At 39.1% G+C, this 20,083-nt stretch overlaps 1 protein-coding gene across 2 annotated transcripts in view; it reads left to right on the top strand.

Annotated features, from left to right (window-relative positions):
* SLC38A4 (solute carrier family 38 member 4) overlaps window positions 1-10,275 on the top strand; it is a 58,898-nt gene extending 48,623 nt beyond the window's left edge. For both annotated transcript variants that reach the window (XM_036456263.2, XM_036456262.2), the window contains 3 exons: window positions 4,568-4,712; window positions 6,497-6,594; window positions 8,040-10,275. In XM_036456263.2, the coding sequence (XP_036312156.1) occupies window positions 4,568-4,712; window positions 6,497-6,594; window positions 8,040-8,141 (345 nt within the window). In that variant the 3' untranslated portion in view covers window positions 8,142-10,275. The remainder of the gene's footprint in view (window positions 1-4,567; window positions 4,713-6,496; window positions 6,595-8,039) is intronic.
* Window positions 10,276-20,083: the final 9,808 nt, after the last annotated feature.

The raw sequence follows: 20,083 nt of genomic DNA, 5'->3' as shown, positions 1-20,083 counted from the left end.
TGACTATTAGAAACAAATTTCAGAAAAATAACTGCTATCCTTCATGATTTATTTTCACTCAACCTTTGCATTCATGAAACACGGTGCATGTCACTCTGTTTTGCCCTTACACTGCTACCCTGAGATGATCTGTATTCTTGTCCTCCTTTCTCCTGGTTGTAAACCCTTGGAGGTTAGGGAATGACTTGCGGAGGACAGTATCAGCAATGTTTTCCAAGGAACACTGTCTTCAAATGAATCTGCCTTTTCCTGAGATGCACGGACACCCTTTTCTAGCAAAAATGTTAGGCCAGGCCCCTTGCACACATCTGCCAGCAGTTCCAGTTTGGGTGAGGATCTGGGCAGAACAAACCCAGCCCTGCGGGTGTGATGGATGGGTCCAGCCTTCTTGTCCCAGCCAAGTGCCACAAGGGGTGACAGAGGACGTCACTAGTGTTGTTTTTATTTGTTTCTTACAATTTAGAGCCAGGATTTTCAATGTGTCCAATGCCGAGTCTCAGCATGGTTCACTTGACAGGTGTCTATGTGTTAACAAACTCTTGACCAATAAGTTTATTTAGTTTGCCTCAATATCCCCATATAAATAATAAAACAAACAAGCAAATAAAACCTCATCTGGATTAAAGTATGTCAATTTTAGGGTTGGGTTTTGGGAATTTTTTTTTTTTTTTTTTTTTTTTGTGTGTGTGTGTGTGTGTGTGTGTGTGTGTGTGTTTAATTTTTTTATTTTTCTTTCAACATGTAACTGGGCTCTCTTCCCTACAAACCCAGGAAGGTATGAGAATGGTTTTGTTGCTGTATGATAGTTGGATGGTTTTTCTTTTGATTAATCCATTTTTAAAAAATATATATTTTATTGATTTTCCACAGAGAGAAAGGGAAAGGGATAGAGAGCTAGAAACATCAATGAGAGAGAAACATCGACCAGCTGCCTTCTGCACACCCCCTACTAGGGATATGCCCACACCAAGGTACAAGCCCTTTACCGGAATGGAACCTGGGACCTTTCAGTCCATAGACCGACGCTCTATCCACTGAGCCAAATTGGTTTTGGCTGATTAATCCATTTATTATCATTCTTTTCTCTAGTTATATTAGTGTTTTTTTTTTCCTTCTTAGTCAAATGCACATAGTAAGAGCTTGTAGTGTTTGTTGAGCAGATGAATAAATGAAGTGAATTAAGACACAAGCTTTTTCACTGGCAGACCAGCATTTCTCTTTCTTAGCAGTAGAAGGGAGATGCTACGGGGCAGGTGTCTATTAGTCCTCCCCAAGGACTAATAATGCATCTTAGCTTACACTTACCTTTACATAGTACAATTCACACAGCACCATGAAAAACAGAAAAACAAATGATTCTAACAGTTTTATCAAGAACACAGCTGTGGGGGGCGGGGAGGGGGGGCAATGGTAAGATATATACACATATAATACCTTAATAAAAAAATGAAGAAAAAGAAAACATAGAGACTCAAATTCCACCTGCCGCACCTTACAAAGAGAGATCAAGTCTCAGATTCTCTAGCTATTTCTATTTAATTTTACCATACTAAAGTCATTCTTTTCATGTCTGTTGCCTTCAGATTTGTTTTTAAGTGTTTGTAGATGTAGGCATAGAAATATTGCAGATGGCCAAAACGGTTTGGCTCAGTGGATAGAGCATCAGCCTGTGGACTGAAAGGTGCCAGGTTCAATTCTGGTCAAGGGCATGTACCTTGGTTGCAGGCACATCCCCAGTGGGGGGTGTGAAAGAGGCAGCTGATCGATGATTCTCTCTCATCGATGTTTCTAACTCTCTATCCCTCTCTCTTCCTCTCTGTAAAAAAATCAATAAAATATATATTTAAGGAAAAAAAAGAAATATTGCAGATATTGCTGCGAAAACTGGAATCAAATCGTGATCCATAGGTATTGTCCTATGCAATCCTACAAAGTGAAACTGTGATTTACTCCTAAGCAATAGAATTCTTTTTTTTTTTTCTTTCCTTTTTTTGGAATTTAGACCTAAGGCTCCCATTTTCTCCTCTCCTTCCACATTTCTGACTTTCACCTTGGTTCCCACATTAGGACACAGCACCTAAGTAAGGCTGCTGTACAGAACACTCTCTCTGGAAATAACAAGTTTTCTCTAGCTCTGGAACTTCTTGGAATCATTCAGAGTTGGAAGCTATGGCGGTTGCTGGAGACTTCCCCCAGCCATAGCATCTGACCCACATTTCCAGGTTCTTATCAGTTTGTGTCTGGAGAGAAAAGGGCACTTAGATAAGCGAAACAGCAGGCAGTGCTTTGTGGGTAATAAGCCAGAGTGATCTCTATCCTGACATAGGTAAACGGAATTGCTGAGGATCTTTTGATCCCAGGCTCACATCTCAAGGCTGCATTTTCATATGGAATGGTGAGCAGGTTTCCTTCTATTCTTTCCACCTCGCCCTGCCATCAGCAGCAGCCTGCTGACTCCCTGTTGCCCTCTTCAAGAATACACTGGCAACTCCATACATCTTGAGCTCCATTTGGATTTTGTTACTCCTTATTCACCATGAGGAGCAAGCTTTCACCATTCACCCCAGCCAGTGTTCATTATGTTAAACCTTCATCCTTCTGGGAGCCATATGACCATAAGAAACCATTCTTACTGTACATACAGGATTGCCTCTAACTCAGCTTATTCAGCTAAAATGCATTATTTTAACAAAGGACTAAAAAGCACGTAGATGTGATCTCTGCCCGGAAATAACCTCTATTCTAGTTGTTTAGTCTATAAATTTATCACTTGCAGACAAATAAACCCTTCAGCGCTATGTATGTACCATAGAAAGCTCATTTCAAGCCCACTAATTAGACCAGACTGGACAGTACTAAATAGGACATAATATAGAATTTATAAGCTTCTGGGAAAACAAAAGCAAGGCATTTGCTTTCCTCAGTCCTTTTCACAATGACTGCCATAATTTTTGCTAATCCAATTTTTAAAACCCGTTACAAAGTCGCTCTTAAACCATTTCCAGAGACTCTGGTTTGCCATTCTGGAAATGAAATTGCTTTTTAAACCTGAACAGATGGCTTTCATTTTGGCGGAGCGGTATGCAAGGAATGTCACATTAGAAACTGCAAGCAATCCAGTTCGAAGTTTTTGTCGTTCATACATGTGTTTCAAAATACTTCATTTTACATTTTCTCTTTAAAGTGGATTCCCCTCTCCATGCCATTAAGAGACTTCAGAAGTAAAATTTTAACGTGCAAATCAATCCCAGCATTTCTAAAAATGTGACGTCCCGGCTTAAATGAAGGGCTCGCTTATTGAAAAGCCAATAGACTCATTCTACAAAGTCAAACGTGTCTTCTAAGATTCCAAAGATAAAAGTATTTCCAACTTTGTTAAGCTGTTCAAACATAACTGGCGCTCCCTCTCCTCAAAGGGACCTTTTCATCCAGTTACATCAGAGCAACTTGAGCAGCTGCTGCCAGAGGAGCCTCTCCTGACCCTTCACCTACTTATTTCAGTCACTAAAATTGGGCCGAAATCTGTCAAGGACCCTGAGGGGAGGGGCAAGATTTGTTCTGTTCCATTTAATTCAACATTTACTGAGTGCCTGCTCTGTGCTAAACCCTAAGCTAGAAACTCAGGAATGGTAACATTATTAGGTCCTGTTCTTTGTGCATTTATAATCTATAATTGGGGGGAGGGACTAAATGGGTAGAAAGAGAAAGAAGTAAATACAGTATCATTTAAAAAAATCAGATCGAGAAAAACATTAAGTACAAGGCAAAGTTAAGAAAAACCCAGGTTTGTAAAGATCCCGTTTGCAATCCCATGCAAATCAATTCAGTGCTTACCCTTAATGCTTGCTCCAGTCTGAGGAGACATAATTAGAAGTCAACAAGGGTTTTACTGTCTCTGAGTTTTATCTCTTGCCTGTTATTTTATCTTTTTCTGAATGAGATTTTAATAAAAAATTATGAAAGTGAGCACATGATAAATATATCAATAAGGAAACAGAACACATTAAAAATAAGCATCAAGGTTGAAAAACAATATGAATTTACTTATCACGACTGAACTGCACACTTAAAAATTGTTAAGATGGTGAATTTTGTGTTGTTTGTATTTTTCCACAGTAAGAAAATTCTAAGTAAGTAAATAAATAAATAAATAAAAATCAGCATCAAGGTAGATATTTTCTGGGAGAAAAAGGAGAAACAAAGAAAATGCTCCAGAGCAATGAGAATATCTATATATATAAAAGTTTAAATGATGGTTACAACAGGTCAACCAAATGACCTGTCACTATGACACACACTGACCACAAGGGGGCACACGCCCAATGCAGGAGCTGCCCCCTGGTGGTCAGCATGCTGCCACAGCCAACCTCCCCTAGCCAGTCAACCTCCCACGGTCCCTCCTCCCTGACTGGGTGAGACGGCCCCAACCCCCCCCTCCCCTCCCCCCCGATCGCCTGCCAGGTTGAGGGACCCCACCCTTGCACGAATTCGTGCACCAGGCCTCTAGTTTTAAATAATAAAGCAAAAAACAAAGCAGTGACCTTGCCTTTGAACTTTCTCGCTACAGATTCGTACATCAGTGACAACACTGTTATTTCCCAGAAGGCCCTTCAGCTGGATAAGACATATCCTGATTGCAGCCATGCTTATTGCACTTAACAATATTTTGGTCATCCTTGTGCCAACTATAAAATACATCTTTGGATTCATAGGTAAGTTTCAGAAAGGCTTTTATTTTCTTCCATCTACTTTTTTTAAAAAAATATTGTTCAATTACAGTTTATACTCACTATTAATTTGTATTAGCTTTAGGTGTTCCATATAGTGGTTAGATAACCATATACTTTGCAAAGTGTTCCCCCTGAAATTTCTAGCACCCATCTGAAATCATACATAGTTATCACAATATTTTTTTTACTGTATTCCTTATGTTGTACTTTATATCCCTGTGACTATTTTGTAACTACCAACTTATACTTCCTAATCCCTCCACCTTTTCATGTAGTTAACTCAAGCTGATAGCCCTTTAAATGGCAGACAGGGAGCCTCTTCTGGGAGGCCAAGAATCCCCATCTGTCTCAGGCTCCCAGGCTTCCTAATAGTCCCCTGGGTGCCAGTTGTCACCTTCCCTCCCTCCCAGGTGACACTGGAAGTTACTCACATGATCTGAAAATGTTAGTGCCAAAAGCTACCTTATAGGTCATCTAGTCCAGCTGCCTTTTCTGACAGCCGAGGAAATCAAGCCCCATAGAAGTCAAGTTCTATACCTTGGAGTGCACCCAGGGTTTGTACTTTGGTCTTAACTCTGTTTAAAAAAGTAAGAAAGACAGATTTTACCTTCAGGATGCTCTCTCAGGTCTGTGATTAGCTGAGAATTAAGGATATCTTTGATGGATGAGGATATTGATTTTGTAAAGCATATTATTTCCCTTTACTGTGTGGTCTGCTAATATCCTATCTAATAAAAGAGTAATATGCAAATTGACCATCACTTTAAGACACAAGATGGCTGCTTCCATGTGGTCAAAGATGGTTGCCCCCATGTGAACACAAGATGGTCGCCACAAGATGGCCTGCAGGGGAGGGCAGTTGTGAGCAGTTTTGGGTGACCAGGCCAGCAGAGGAGAGCAGTTGGGGGTGACCAGGCCAACAAGGGAGGGCAGTTGGGAGGGACCCAGGCCTGCAGAGAAGGGTAGTTGGGGGAGACCAGGCCAGCAAGGGAGGGCAGTTGGGGGGGGGGGGCAAACTGTCAGGGGAGGGCAGTTAGGGGTGACCAGGCTGGCTGGAAAGGGCAGTTAGGGGCAATCAGGCCAGCCAGGAAGCAGTTAGGCATTGATCAGGCTGGCAGGAGACTGGTTAGGGAGTGATCAGGCTGGCAGGCAGAAGTGATTAGAGATAATCAGACAGGCAGGCAGGTGAGTGGTTGGGAGAGGATTGTGAGAGGGATATCCAACTGCGGTTGGACATTACTCAGGGGTCCCAGATTGGAGAGGGTGCAAGCTGGGCTGAGGGACACCCCCTTCACCCTCCCATGCTTGAATTTCGTGCACCAGGCCTCTAGTATTTGATATTTTTATTATGCTGATTTGGGGGTTTACTACAACTTTAAGTACAACACTGTATAAAACTTCTAAAACTTAGGTATAATCTACTTGAAAAGTTAGAAGTAAATAGGAAGGGTGTGTGATGAGTTCAGCCTCCTTAGTAGATGCTTATACTATTATTAATTTCCTGAAAATTTGTAACATTTGGTCGTTTTATGATTGACTATAGGTTATGTGTACTTAGTATGCAGCAATGATGTTAGGTACAGTTTAATTTTCCTTATAAACATATGTTCTTTGAATAAGCACCCAGAGGATCTTTTAGTGGATTTAGGGTTAAGACTAGGGCAGCTTTAGATCTGGTGTCTTTAAAGTGTGTGCCCCCGGTCTCTGCCTTGCTGAGTCAGACCTGCTGTGTAAGATGCTGACCTGTCCGGTGCTTCTCTCCTCAGGGGCATCTTCCGCCACTATGCTGATCTTCATCCTCCCTGCAGCTTTTTACCTTAAACTCGTCAAGAAAGAACCACTTCGGTCACCCCAAAAGGTTGGGGTAAGTAAGGCTCGCAATTTTCCCCATTGTAAGTTGTTCTTTGACTACTCGGAATAAACCTGAAAATACATATGATTCAAAATAAAAATAAAAATGATTTGCTGAACAAGAATGAACCATCAACGATGCAATGGAGAGAAAGGGGGTTGGAGTTCTGGCTCAGATGATTCCAGGATTCCTTCTCTTCAAATACCTGAGTTCTTCCTCCCTGTCAGAGGCTAATGGAGCGCTCCCACAGGCACACATGCATCCAAGTCTCCCCTGCTCAGCTTTGGTGGCACTGTTTTATGGGAAATGATGCAGGAAGGACAGTGTTAAGAAAGAACGTAAACCTTTGGGCTGTATTCGTTAGGTCTGGAAGGCCCAGAGAGAAGACGTGGCTTTTGTTTTCCCCACGGCAGGACGGAGATCCAGAGCAGAAGCACTCCTTTTCCAGTCAACCTCTTTAGATATAAAATACAGCTTTATGAAACTAGAGAGGAGGTGCTTCTTTTCTGTAATATAACTACAGAAGTATATACTTCTTTTCTGTAATATAATAAAACTAAAAAGTATATACTTCTTTTCTGTAATATAAATACTAGAAATAATTGTTTTTGCAATAATTACATATTATCTATATGACTGCTTAATAAAGTCCTATATTAAGACTTGAAAAGAATGCCTCTTACTGAAGTACCCTGAATTTTGCCTGGGAGCCATTCACCTCTGGGGTTTTTCAGGACAATGTGGTATCAATAGCTCCTCCAATCATCTCACCCCCAAGCTTCTACTCTATGTCATCTTCCTTGGGCTTTCTAGCAGCGTGACCTTGGCAAGTTACTTGTCCTTTTTGTGGCCCATTTTCAGCTTGTCAGATGTAAAAATGAGTCAAATGATATGCTAGATTCTTTCAAGTTAAAAGGAAATTAGCAGCTGCCTCCTCATAGATAGAATTGGGAGGTGGACCTGTGTGGTACTAACTAAGGCTGTTTCTGGTGTTGCTATTCTAAAACATTGTATTACACACATACACACTTCATTTTCCCCCCAAGGAATATGCAACATATATTAGGATTTTATTTTTATTTGTTTGCTTTATGACCTGCCTTTTTATCACCTAAACCATTGTGAGCTCTCCCCTGGTCATTAAATTGTTTTCTGTTGCTTGACTTTTTAATGATTACAGGGTATTCCTATCATTTTGATGTACCAAATCAATGAACTGTTCCCATATTTTGAACACTTGGGTTAAAATCTCTCTTATGTATTCACTCCCTTTCCTGAACTGGGGTTCTAAATTGACTTGAACTGCTAGGCATGGGTAGCTGAGCTACAAGAATACAATTCAATAGGCAAACTAGGCTGGTGGCTTAGGCCAACAATTGACTGTTTACTGACTTAGCACGAGCTTTGCCAAGTAAGGATGGTTTCTGTGTTCCTAACAAGGTCTCTCTGACTTCCAGGCGTTGATTTTCCTCGTGGTTGGCATCATCTTCATGAGTGGGAGCATGGCACTCATTATCACCGACTGGATTTACAACCCCCCGAACTCCAAGCATCACTAACACCCCCCCCCCCCCCCCCGCCAAAAAAAAAACTTTCCTTTTCTGCTGGACGTGGTTGCAAATTATGCTCCAAAGGACATGTGAGCGATTTTACCCCAACGATTGGAATGTTATTCATAGGAAATAACAGGAAGATTCCAAAGATGTTCACCGGTAACATCACCAGGCACCTTCAGAAGAGAAAATCATCATTTTTGTCAAGAGTGGCTGCTTATGTGTTTAAAATCTGTGGTGCACATGTCTACCCAGGTTTTGCCAGATGATGTATTTTTTGCTGTTGTACAAGCAGAGTAAGGGTAGCTAAGTGTAATGGTCATCAAAGAGTCCCCATCCCCTTCCCGTAGTACCAACTACTTGTATTCTTAGAGCATCAAACGAAATGCCCTGGTGGCAGAGCTATCACCACATAATGCCTTCCCCTGATCTTGCACTAAACACTTTGGATCTATTTAATAACAGAGGCAAAAGGCGTGTCTTACAAACCGTCCCTGTAAGATACATGAATGATCAGACACCCGGCTAGAATATCATATTGTCAATAGTAAAAGGATATTTACCCATCCTCTTGGTAACATTGAATTAATGCCTTCTTCATTTAGACTTTTTTTTTTTTTTTTTAAACATTAAGAGAGGGGTCTTGTTTAAATTATAGAGCAACAACAAAAATAATGTTTAAAGCCAAAATGCCTGTTCTGGAAGCATTTGCTTTTTCATATTAGTCCTAGTCTTCTTTTCATACTTTTATCATTGAACAATGCTCTCCCTCTCGTCTTCCATTCTCATTCAGAATTTTTAGAAGACCACAATTCATGTGGAGGTACACTACCCAGTATTGTTTGATACATTTTTATTTGATAAACAGTCAGTGCAGGAAACTGTGATTGCTATATGTTTATGTATATAATCTTATTCTGTAGTCATCAGAATTTTAATGTATGGTACATTTGATTTTTATTTTTTACATGTTTTTCTCTCATTACAGTAAAAACATTTATATTATTTGGGGTGAGGGCAGGGAATTAAGTCAATGGGCTCAAAAATCCATTTGTATGTATCTGTCTGTTGGGGATATTTTAAATTTGAAACCAAAGTTATACATAGCTCAGTAATGTTCCTTTTCAAGTTTACAGTAATATCATAATCACCTATAAGAAAATAAGTTCTTATTTGCAAATAATTATTAATAATAATTTTCATTTAGTATAACTACAATAGCATTTAGTTCATTATATCTTAGACAGGTGTTTGCTGACATTTATTTGCCATTTAATACAATGTTGAGTGGTTCTCCATAAAAATAAATGCTAACACTACAAAGAGAAGCAAATTATTACTTTTGCTCAATTCTACAACATACATAAAATGGATTTTAAAAGTATTACTGGGATTTCTGGATTTGCTACTTTTTTTTTTCAAATCAGTAGCAAGAACATTTGCTCTGTATTTTATATTTTAGTAAAGGCAAGTATGAAATACAAGTATCATATAAGTATGATAATATTAAATCATATTCCAATAGTTTTTCTGGAATGTTCTATAAGAAAATATATATATATATATTTGTTTTATGTATTTTTTTCTAGAGGCACAATACTGTAAAATGGTGCACTTTGTTATGAAAATTGAACATTACTAGAAACTATCATAACTTTTAAGTTACTATTATTGGGAAAAAAATTTCCAAACAGCATCTTTAAGATGTATTGTCATTCATCCAAAGAGATAGCAAGTGGAAAAGGTACTTTCTGAGTGTTAAAAAACTTTTAATTTTAATGTTTTCAAATGTAAATATCAATGATTTACCAAAAAAAAATGGGAAACTGTAAAATCTGTATATATTTTGAATGTTTTACATTTGAAATGACTAACTTAAAAATGTCCACATATGTAATTATATAAATACTCAAGAGCAATACTACAGTGCCCTATAGTGAAGCACCATTTCTCTCTCATGGCCATTTCAGGATGAATTCAGACTGCAGGGCAGACATACATATGGTTAATTTAACCCCATTTGTAAACAGATGAAAATTTTATTTTCTTATTTCATTTATAAGAGGGTTCAATGTATTGGGAGGCTTTTTTATTACAGAAAGTGTATATTGGTATATAATAAATGAACTTTTCGAAATGACTCTGATGTGATTTTTTTCCCATTTGCTAAAGATTCTGAATTATTTATATAAGAAAAAAAATTTTAATCTAAATATTGTCTTTGTTCTATATTCATTGTTACTCTTGGCATAGAACTAACATCTGCAGCTGTCAAAAATAGTTGCCATCTTATTTAGGCAAAATACACAGCTAATCCTAAATCATCTTTATTTTATATCATCACAGATATACCTCTTAGAATAAATGTGGAAGAAATGAATCCCTTTATGCTTAATTAGGGAGAATTCATTTGAGATGAAAATAAAAAAAAGAGGGGCTAGAAGAAACATGAGACTAGTAAGATGAAGACATGGAAGATTTGGGAGAGAGGAAAGCAACACGCAAGTGTTGAGTTTTGGGCAGAAATGGACTGTTCGTGGGAATGATGGGTCAAATGGTAAAGTGTTTGCTTAATCTCCTAAGAAACTTCCAAATAGTTCCTCAAAGTGGTTCTACCATTTTCCTTTCCCCAGTAATATATACAAGCTCCAGGTGTGCCACATCCCTAACATTCGCTGTTGTATTTTTTTTTTAATTGATTGATTATGGTATCACATAATTGTCCTCATCCCCCCTATTTCCTCCCCACATATGTCCCCACCCCCCTGTTGTCCATGGCCACTGGGTAGGCTTAAATGCATGCACACAAGTCCTTTGGTTGACCTCTCCCCCTTACCCCCACGCTCACTGTTGTAGTTTGTACTTGATAGCCTTTCAAGTTAGTGTGAACTGCAGGGTGTCCCAGAAACATGTGTCGTACTTTAACAGCTGAGAGTTGAATTGATGTTTCTTTATTTTCAGCCAGACTAAGCTTTGAACAAAGGAAATTCATCCTAAAAGGCTCCTGGAAGTTTGAAAGCACAGTTGAAGTACAAACACTTCCTTTATAATTATAACCAATTCTGATAACTCACTTAATGTTCACTCCTTTTCAGGTTTAACTGGGTGAACTAATGGGTGAAACTAGACTAAGCTTTGAACAAAGAACATTTATCCACCAGACTCTTTTATGGGGATACATAAAAGATAACGTTTATGGTATAAAACTGGCAACAGTTGATGAATTGAGGGTCACAAATACCGAAGGAAATGATTCTTGATGTTTGCTATTCCATTGCTTCACATTAGTAGCAGAGATTGGACCAGGACAGTCATCAATTTGAAAGCAGGCATGGACAAAAAAAAAAAAAAAATTATTCACAACTGTAGATTGTTTTACATTTTGAAAATGAACTGTATGTTAATAAATACTGACTTTATAGTCATGCAAAGTGTGTATACATTTTGGGGGGCACACCCTATAATGTTGTTGTGATTTTTCATTTGCATTTCCCTGATGGTTTAGTGCTGGCGATGTCCATGTGTTCCATGCCCGCTCACATTTCGTTCTGTAAAGCACCTGTTCGAGTATTTTGTTTATTTTTGAAATGAGGAAGCTTGTCTTTTCATTGTTGATTTGCCAGCATTCTTTTTGTATTCTGGATCTATGTCCTTTGTCAGACTGCACATATATGTTCTCAGTAGACAGCAGGCTGCTCATTTTCCTAATGTGTCTCATTTACATCTTTCTGAGGCCAGGTGTGCATAGCTTGGAGCTCTACAACTCCTGCCTAACCAGATACAATAAATTGGAATGCTATTGTAAATAATGTTGAAATTTTCAAATTTGGAGTGTAAGAGTCTTTTTTTTCTGTTGGTTTTTCTTTTTTTGCTTTATTAATGTATGCTAATATAACTCTTATCTTATACAGCTATTTCATTAAAAGTAACTTTTTCTAAATCACTTTGAATCTTAGTTGAGACCCAGTACAATATATTATAGACAGGCCCAGGATAGCAAAAAAACTTTACTGGCTCCTTGTAATCAGCTTTATTAGCTTTCTCAGCCTTTGTTGCAGATACGTATAAATGAAATAGGAGAAATTATTTCATTTGATTTTTATTTACCAGATTGGAAGTTTTGCCATTTTCTCTTGACTCAGCATTTTGTCTCCTGTGCAGAAGCAGTAAGTACAGCTTTGGCTTCTGTAGGATGCACCTTCCTGACTGTCTTTTCCCAATAAAAATTTTGCACTAACTATTTATTGAACAACATTGAAGAAACTGATTGAAAAAAGAAATAAGTTTAGAAATAAGCTTTTGGGGCCTGGAATTTTAAATATCCTATATAATAAAACCCTAATAAATAAATCAACCCAACAGTGGAATGACCAGTTGTTATGATGCACACTGACCACCAGGGGCAGATGCTCAGTGTAGGAGCTGCCCCAGTGGTCATTGGGCTTCCACAGGGGGAGCGCTGCTCAGCCAGAAGCTGGGTTGTCAGCTGGTAAGTACAGTGGTAGCCTCTCCACAGCAGCCCTAACGACCCCTTGGGGGATGTTCACCTGCTGGCTAGTCCCACTCCCCACAGACATCCTCTGAAGGGTCCCATACTGCGAGAGGGCACAGGCCAGGCTGAAAGAAACCCCCCTCCCTGCCCCAGTGCAGGAATGTCATGCACCAGGCTTCTAGTATATTTTAATTGTTTGAGATTATTTTGACATATTTCTTTTATACAAAAAGAGTTGCCATTTTCTTTTGCGGCACACATCAAAATAAAAAAATTCAATATGAAAATCAAGACATAACCAGTAGACAGTTTAGAAAGAACCATTTGATAGGTGCCTCTGAAAGAATGGAAGAAGTCACAAAAGTAATTATGAATACATATGTCAAAATAAGTAGGATGCATTTAATGCAGTGTTGAGAGGGAAATTTATAGTACTAAATGCTTACATTTCAAAAGAGGAAAGCTCTCAGATCCATATCTTAAATTCTTACATTAAGAAACCAGAAAAAGAGGAACAAGATAAACCCAGAGCAAGAAGAAGAAAAAAATTAATAAAGATAAAAGCATATATCAAGGAAACAGAAAATAGGAAACAACTGAGAAAATCAATGAAGCAAAAGTTTTCTTTGTAAAACTTAATAAACATGATAAACCTCTAGGAAGACTGACAAAAATAAAAAGAGGAAAGACAGCATCTTATATCATTTTAATTGGCAGCAGTTTTCCTTTTCTAGTGGCATATAAAATAATGGTTCATCTTAAAAGAAAAATTCTTAAAGTCAATTTTAAAAAAGTATTAGCTTTCTGTGGTCAAAAGAATATGGGACTCATTTTTTCTAGAGTTTCTGAACACAGAAGTACAAAATGGTATAGTAGCCATCAGCATATGCCACTCTAATTCTAGTGTGTGTGTGTGTGTGTGTGTGTGTGTGTGTGTGTGTGTGTGTGTTGGAGGTGGGATTGAGGGGGCCAGGCCAGACCAAAGGAGGGTTACAGAAGGTAACCCAATAAAACATAAACTCACTGCAATTTGAACTATTTTCCAAATCAATCTGATTTTAGCTTAATTGATTAGCTTAGTAAAAAAAAAATTACTATATCCATTAGAAAGAAATTATTATATCCATTGTATAAAAGGAAAATGGAAGCCAGAAATAAAGAAGTAATAGCAAAATGGTCACCACACTGCAATTGACTTCCTGGTCTCTTAAGTCCAAGCCTGGCCAGGGCAGTGTGTGGTTCTGGCAATAGGCTCCGTGGCAGCAATCGTTACTGCCCTGGTTTTGTTACTGGATGGGAACTGGACCCAGAGCAGGAATGCCTCAGGCGGGCCAATCATGTGTGGATTCTTGACTTTAAGCAGGAAAGATTTTATAATATGAGTCCATGTGATTTTGAGAGGATGTGTATTAAAGCTGGGGACAGTGAAACCAAGAAAAGGCTGAAGATAGAAGAAGCAGCAGGAGAGACCCTGGGCGGGGCTGCTTTGGCTCACTGAGAAGTAAAAGTCACTGAGAAGTAAAAGAAAAAGTGAGCCAAGGCAGGGCTGCTGTCATCTCATTGGAGAGCCAGAGAAAAAGGGGGGCCTCGAAGGCAGGTTCAGGGGATTAGCCTGGATGAGTTGCTCCCCTGGTTACAAGTCTCATGGTGACCCTTAGAGTTTAGGAGAAAGAGAGCAGAGATATAAGGTGGATGTCTCACTAGTGAGAGCTCCACCGTGATTCTTGGTCTTGAGGCACCTGGGAATCTTAGGGGAGGTCCAGGGGAGGGTTTAGCAGAATATTCATTAGCTTTCCAGGTGTGTCCTTTCATATGTTGATTCACTATGATGTGTGTGGGTTCAGGGTTGTTTTATGACTAGAGGCCTGATGCACGAAATTCATGCACGGGGGGGGGGGGGGGGGGGAGGGGGAGGGGAGGGAGGAGGAGATGTTTGAGGGCCCTCAGCCTAGTCTGCACCCTCTCCACTCTGGGACCCCTCGAGGGCAGTCAAACATCCCTCTCACAATCCGGGACTGCTGGCTCCCAACTGCTCACTTTCCTGCCTTCCTGATTGCCCCTAACCGCTTCTGCCTGCCACCTGACCAACCCCCTAACCACTCTGCTGCCAGCCTGATTGATGCCTAACTATTCCCCTGAGAGCCTGTTTGCTCCCAAATTCCCTCTTCTGCTGGCTTGGTCACCCCTAACTGTCCTTCCCTACAGGGTTGATTGCCCCCAACTGCCCTCCCTTACAGGCCTGGTCCCTCTCAACTGCCCTCCCTTGCAGGCTTGGTCCCTCCCAACTGCCCTCCCCTTCTGGCCATCTTGTCCTGTCCATCTTGTGTTCACTTGGGGGCAGGATCTTTGACCACATAGGGGTAGCCATTTTGTGTGTTGGAGTGATGGTCAATCTGCATATTATTCTTTTATTAGATAGGATTAGCTTCATTTTTAAAGAAAGATATTGAAGAGGAACCTGACCAAGGCTAGTCTGCCCTGAGAGAGTCTGGAATATGTAAACCATTTGCTCCTTGTGACCTTGGTCTGGGAAGACAAAACCTTGTGACTCATCAGCAGGCTGTAAATCACTCAAAGTGTTAGGCCTTGTTTAATTATTTTGTCTCAGTTTCCCTCATTTCACTTGTCAAGACATTTCCCTAGCTTCTTACTATCCTGCTTCAGTTTGACATTACGTTTGTGTCACTACGGTGGGGTTTTTCCACCAGCTCTGGAGAGATAAAAACAGAAAACTAATTCTTTCTTGTTAAGCTTCCCTGGCACAGGGTCATGGAGCATTTTATCAGGATTATCTGTGAATAAATCATGTGAGAGTGATTACTTTATAGTCAGGCTCTGGTATGATCGTCTCAACAGGAAAACATGACTGTTCTCCATAAAGTGATGGGCATATTTCTTCTATTACTGTCAGCTTTTTAACTTAAAATTTTGGAAACTCACCAAGTAAAACTTAAAAAATAAGAGGTTGTCTAAAGCTGGTCTGTAGCCTAAACTTCCATTCCCAGGTGTATAATCAGCATTTCTTTCAGCCTATGCAAACTCTGACATTTAAAGAAGGCCAAAAATAGTTGCCATTTTGCATTATATTTTTTTCTAAAGGTACAAATCTTAGTTAGCCACTGATAGGTTGTTGAAAGGGTGTAGCTGCTAAGATGACAATAGTCCTCACCTTGCCTTGCAGGAAAGAAAGGATAAGACAGACTATGTCATCAAATGATTATATATCTATGAAGGATGCTTATCACATGGATCGTTTTCTATTTAATAATGCTATCAGATAAAGTACTGCCTTAGGAAGAATTTGGGCTATTTATTTAGCATGATCTAACTAAATTACATTATTTTACTTCCAACCCCAACTCTCATGGGAGAGTTGCAAGTTTGAGAAAAATCTATCTATCTACCTACCTACCTACATACCTACCTATCTATCTCTATCTCTCTCCTCCCTGCCAGGCGACCCTGGAAAGGCCATTCCTGCATCACAGTCCTCCCCACAGAAAACACAAATGAACTGAGCTGGATCCTCCCTAGGAACCCTCTGAGTCTACAGAGGAGCCTTCAGCTGGAGGAAAACCTACCAAGTAAAAGTTGTAAAATTGCTGGGTTCTTGTGATATTATCAAAATCTCCCTAAAAGACAGATTGCCCCACACTTTGGGCAGAATCTTGTGTTAGAGTCAAGGGCCAGGATATCACGTCCTGGTTTACACAACTCTTCAAATCCCAGTCCCATGTTTCTTTCATCAGCAACACACATGCTGCTGTGGACTGAATGTGTCCCTGCCAAATGCACATGTTGAAACTCCCATTCTGATGGTATTTGGAGGTTAGACCTTTGGGAGGTAATTAGGTTTAGATGAGGTGTTTTGTATTGGTCTCAGCCTATCAATAACCAAAGTAGTGGCCAGCCCAGCCTTGTGACTCTTATTATGATTGCAAGAGGCCCTTCAGAAGTAACCATCAGGAAACTTAAAAATTAAAAAAAATTAAAAGGAAAGGAAAGCGTTTATTATCATGGGATCTGAAAATTACATAGTACACCTGGGGCCACACAGTGAGGTGGCTGGGAGGAGAGAGAGTGAGGGAGATAGGTAGAAAGGAAGGTAGGTAGATGATGGATGGATGGATAGATAGATAGATAGATAGATAGATAGATAGATAGATGATAGATAGATGAGCCTGGGATTCTGTTTTTTATTAGGGTGAAGGGTGAAAAACTAAGTTTTTGTGAGGTCACTCTCTATTGTGAATTTAAAACATTAAGAGTGGGAATTTAAAGCATGGGAAGAGAGAGAGAAACCACACAAGAATTCCATATGATCAGAGATTGAAATTGTCTAAGATGTCTAAAAACTAAGGATCCTTAGCGCAGGGAGGCAGCCTGGCTCTTTTTTTTAGCGCCTGGCTCCTGTGTGTTTGAGATACCTGATTAGAAGCGGATACCTCTTTGAAATAGATGCTTTGGCGATCAAAGTGTTAAATCAGCCACTTGCATTACAAACAAACAAACAAAAACAACTTTCAGGGCTTCCACTACTGAGGCCATGAGGATGAACACCATAAAGAGATCAGCGCCTTAGGAAAAGGAGACAGAGAACAGGACTCTTTCTCTCTCTTACATGTGAGGGCCCAGCCAGAAGGCAGCCTTCTGCAAGCCAGGAAGAGGGCCTTTCTCAGATACCAAATTTGCAGAAACCTTGATCTTGGACTTCCCTACTTCCAGAACTGTGATAAATAAATGTCTACCGTTTAAGCCACCCAGTCAATGGTATTTTGCTGTAGTGGCTAGAGCCAAGACACACTCATACACACACATTACTGCACCATGTATACTTATCGATACATTTGCTACACAACACCCATGCATACACATGCACACAGATACATATACACACCACACCATGAATGCATACACATCACACTGCACACAACACATGCATACGTGCCCCTTCCCTCCCTGACCCATACATACATACTACTCAGTACTATGCCCTTGAACCACACTAATGCTCTGTAATTCTCGAGTGTGCCATGCCCTCTCTCACCTTTCAGGCCTTGACCTACGCTGTTCCCTTCTGGTACATTCTTCTCCATCCTTCAGTTCTCACCTTAGAATTGAAGGCTTAGACGGTTCTTCCTTCAGAGATCCTTTCTGACAGCTGAGGTCCCTCTCCCCCTACCCCAACTCGTTTAGATCCAGTGGAGTACTACAGTGGTCTTGTGCTGGCTTTCAGGATAAGTACCTCTATACAACTCCATCAGTGACATCATGATGGTTGCTTGAAACTGGTTGACAAATGCTACAGATGATTGGGGGGCATTTGTTTTGGTAGAGCTAGATGTTGAACACCAGCATACCACTGTTTAGATCCCTTTGCGGTTTTCCCATAGCACCTTATAATGTAGAGAATCCAGCTACATTGACCTCAACAAATAGTTTTGAGTAGATGACTCACTGACTTCTTGTGGTCCCTCACCTCCATTTGATATCTAACATGGCCAATAAGTGTCTGTGGCTCAGCAAGTCATGGGAAAGTGGTTACAGTATACTTCTCTTTCAGGTAACAGAACACCTTTCAGAAGCTCAGAGCCAAGGTCTGGGCAGCACCCGTGAATGGAGAACTCAGCCCCTGAACGGTAATGTTACCCTTTCATCCCAGCCAGCTTTTAAGAAGGTGCAGGAGGTGAAGCACTTAGAAAACCATGACGTGTGACTCAAATGAAAAACTCTGAAAAGCACTTTTCCCTCTTGTTAATGCCTGAACTTGTCTTAAGAAAGATAAATCATTTCTTGCCACAATCAGAGAGAAATATAAAATGTAAATGTTCCATTAGAATGGTTTATCTTGTTTCCAGTTCACAATTTAAGTAAAAGAATCCTATAAAATCTTCTTCAAAGCTAGCTTTGATGGAGATATAGGGGAGAGTTAAAGAGCCAAGTACTTGAGGATATTAACTTCTTAAAAGAGGGAAAGGAAAATATGGTAGATAGTCTCCAAAGATGGGTCCCATCAATTCCACCACCACCACCAACACCACCACCATCACTGTCCATACACTTGCCACTCCTCCCATCAAGGAATGAAGTCCCCTTGAATCTGAGCTGGCCTTGAGACTTTCTTTGACCAATAGTTGAAATGATCCTATGCCAGTTCTGGACACTTAAGAGACATGGAAGTTTCTTTCACATTCTCCGTGACTCTTTCAGATCTTTTTCTATGTTTTCATATCATAAATAAAACATAAAATTGTTTTGTGTCCTTTTAATATGTAAATTTGTATAGTATATTTATTCTATAACTTTCTTTTTATTCAGTATAATTTTTAAGATATATTTTGTTGATTTATATAAAGATTTCATTTATTGCTTTAATTATGGTAACTCCAGTGTATGAATTATCACATTTCATTTAACTACTCCTCAAGTCAGAGTTATTTGTTGTTTCTAATATTTTTATTATCATAAAATGCTGCAATTAATTATGCAGCTATCATTCACATCTTCTTATATACATATGCAAATATTTTTCTAGCTGGGTCATACAGCCTACACATGACTGTCAACTTACTCTCAAAATCACTGCATCAATTTATTTTCTCACTAGTAGTACACAAGAGTACTCATTTTCCTATAATTTGATAACTCTTGATAGTCCTATTATTTAATAATTGCCTTTATGTGAGCAAATATAGTATTTCATTATTTTAATTAGCATAAATCTGAATACATATTTAGTGATATATTTAAAACCTATGGAAAGTTGTTTGCTTATATTCTTTGGCCATTTTTTGTGTGAATGTTTCTTTTTTTACACATTAATATGTATTATCAGTTTTTATAGACATTGTGCGGATGTGAATCCTAAATGACTTGAACCAAGTTTTCTGATATCAGATATCTCAGCACAGGTAGTCATTTGATTTTATTACAGTGAGAATATATTTATAAAGTAGATATTCACAATAACAAAAAGAGGGCAGACCACATCAGCAAGACCCTTTTGAAATAAAATGTTACCTTTTGAATAGTTTGTTCTGAGGTATTTAAAGCTGCTAACTTTTTATAAAAATAATTCTGCTCCAAATAAAGTTACAGCTTAAAAATTTGAGTGTATTGTTTTGTTTTCATAATCTTTCATCAAATTATAACATTAGTATTCCATAATTTTTATAGGTTATTTGGAATTTTCTCTTTAGTGCTTAGTGTGGTGTTACTGTCTGTGAACTTGAAAGTACATGGGTGAAGTATGACATAATCCTACAATATGGAGAGTTTTTTTTTTAATTAGCTTTTATAAAGTTAGGTAATGAAATATAAAAAAGAAAAACAGGGCAAAAGAATTTCATCATGATTAATACCAATCTTACATAGTTTTAGTTCTTCACAGTACATTCACATATACAATACAATCTGTGAAAGAAGTTCATAACTTCATGAACTACACACAGGATTT

This window comes from Pipistrellus kuhlii, unplaced genomic scaffold (genome assembly GCF_014108245.1).
Source record: "Pipistrellus kuhlii isolate mPipKuh1 unplaced genomic scaffold, mPipKuh1.p scaffold_m20_p_3, whole genome shotgun sequence".
NCBI classification, from domain to species: Eukaryota; Metazoa; Chordata; class Mammalia; order Chiroptera; family Vespertilionidae; genus Pipistrellus; species Pipistrellus kuhlii.
Note: the sequence above shows the minus strand (reverse complement) of the source record. Positions and strands in the feature narration are given on the sequence as shown.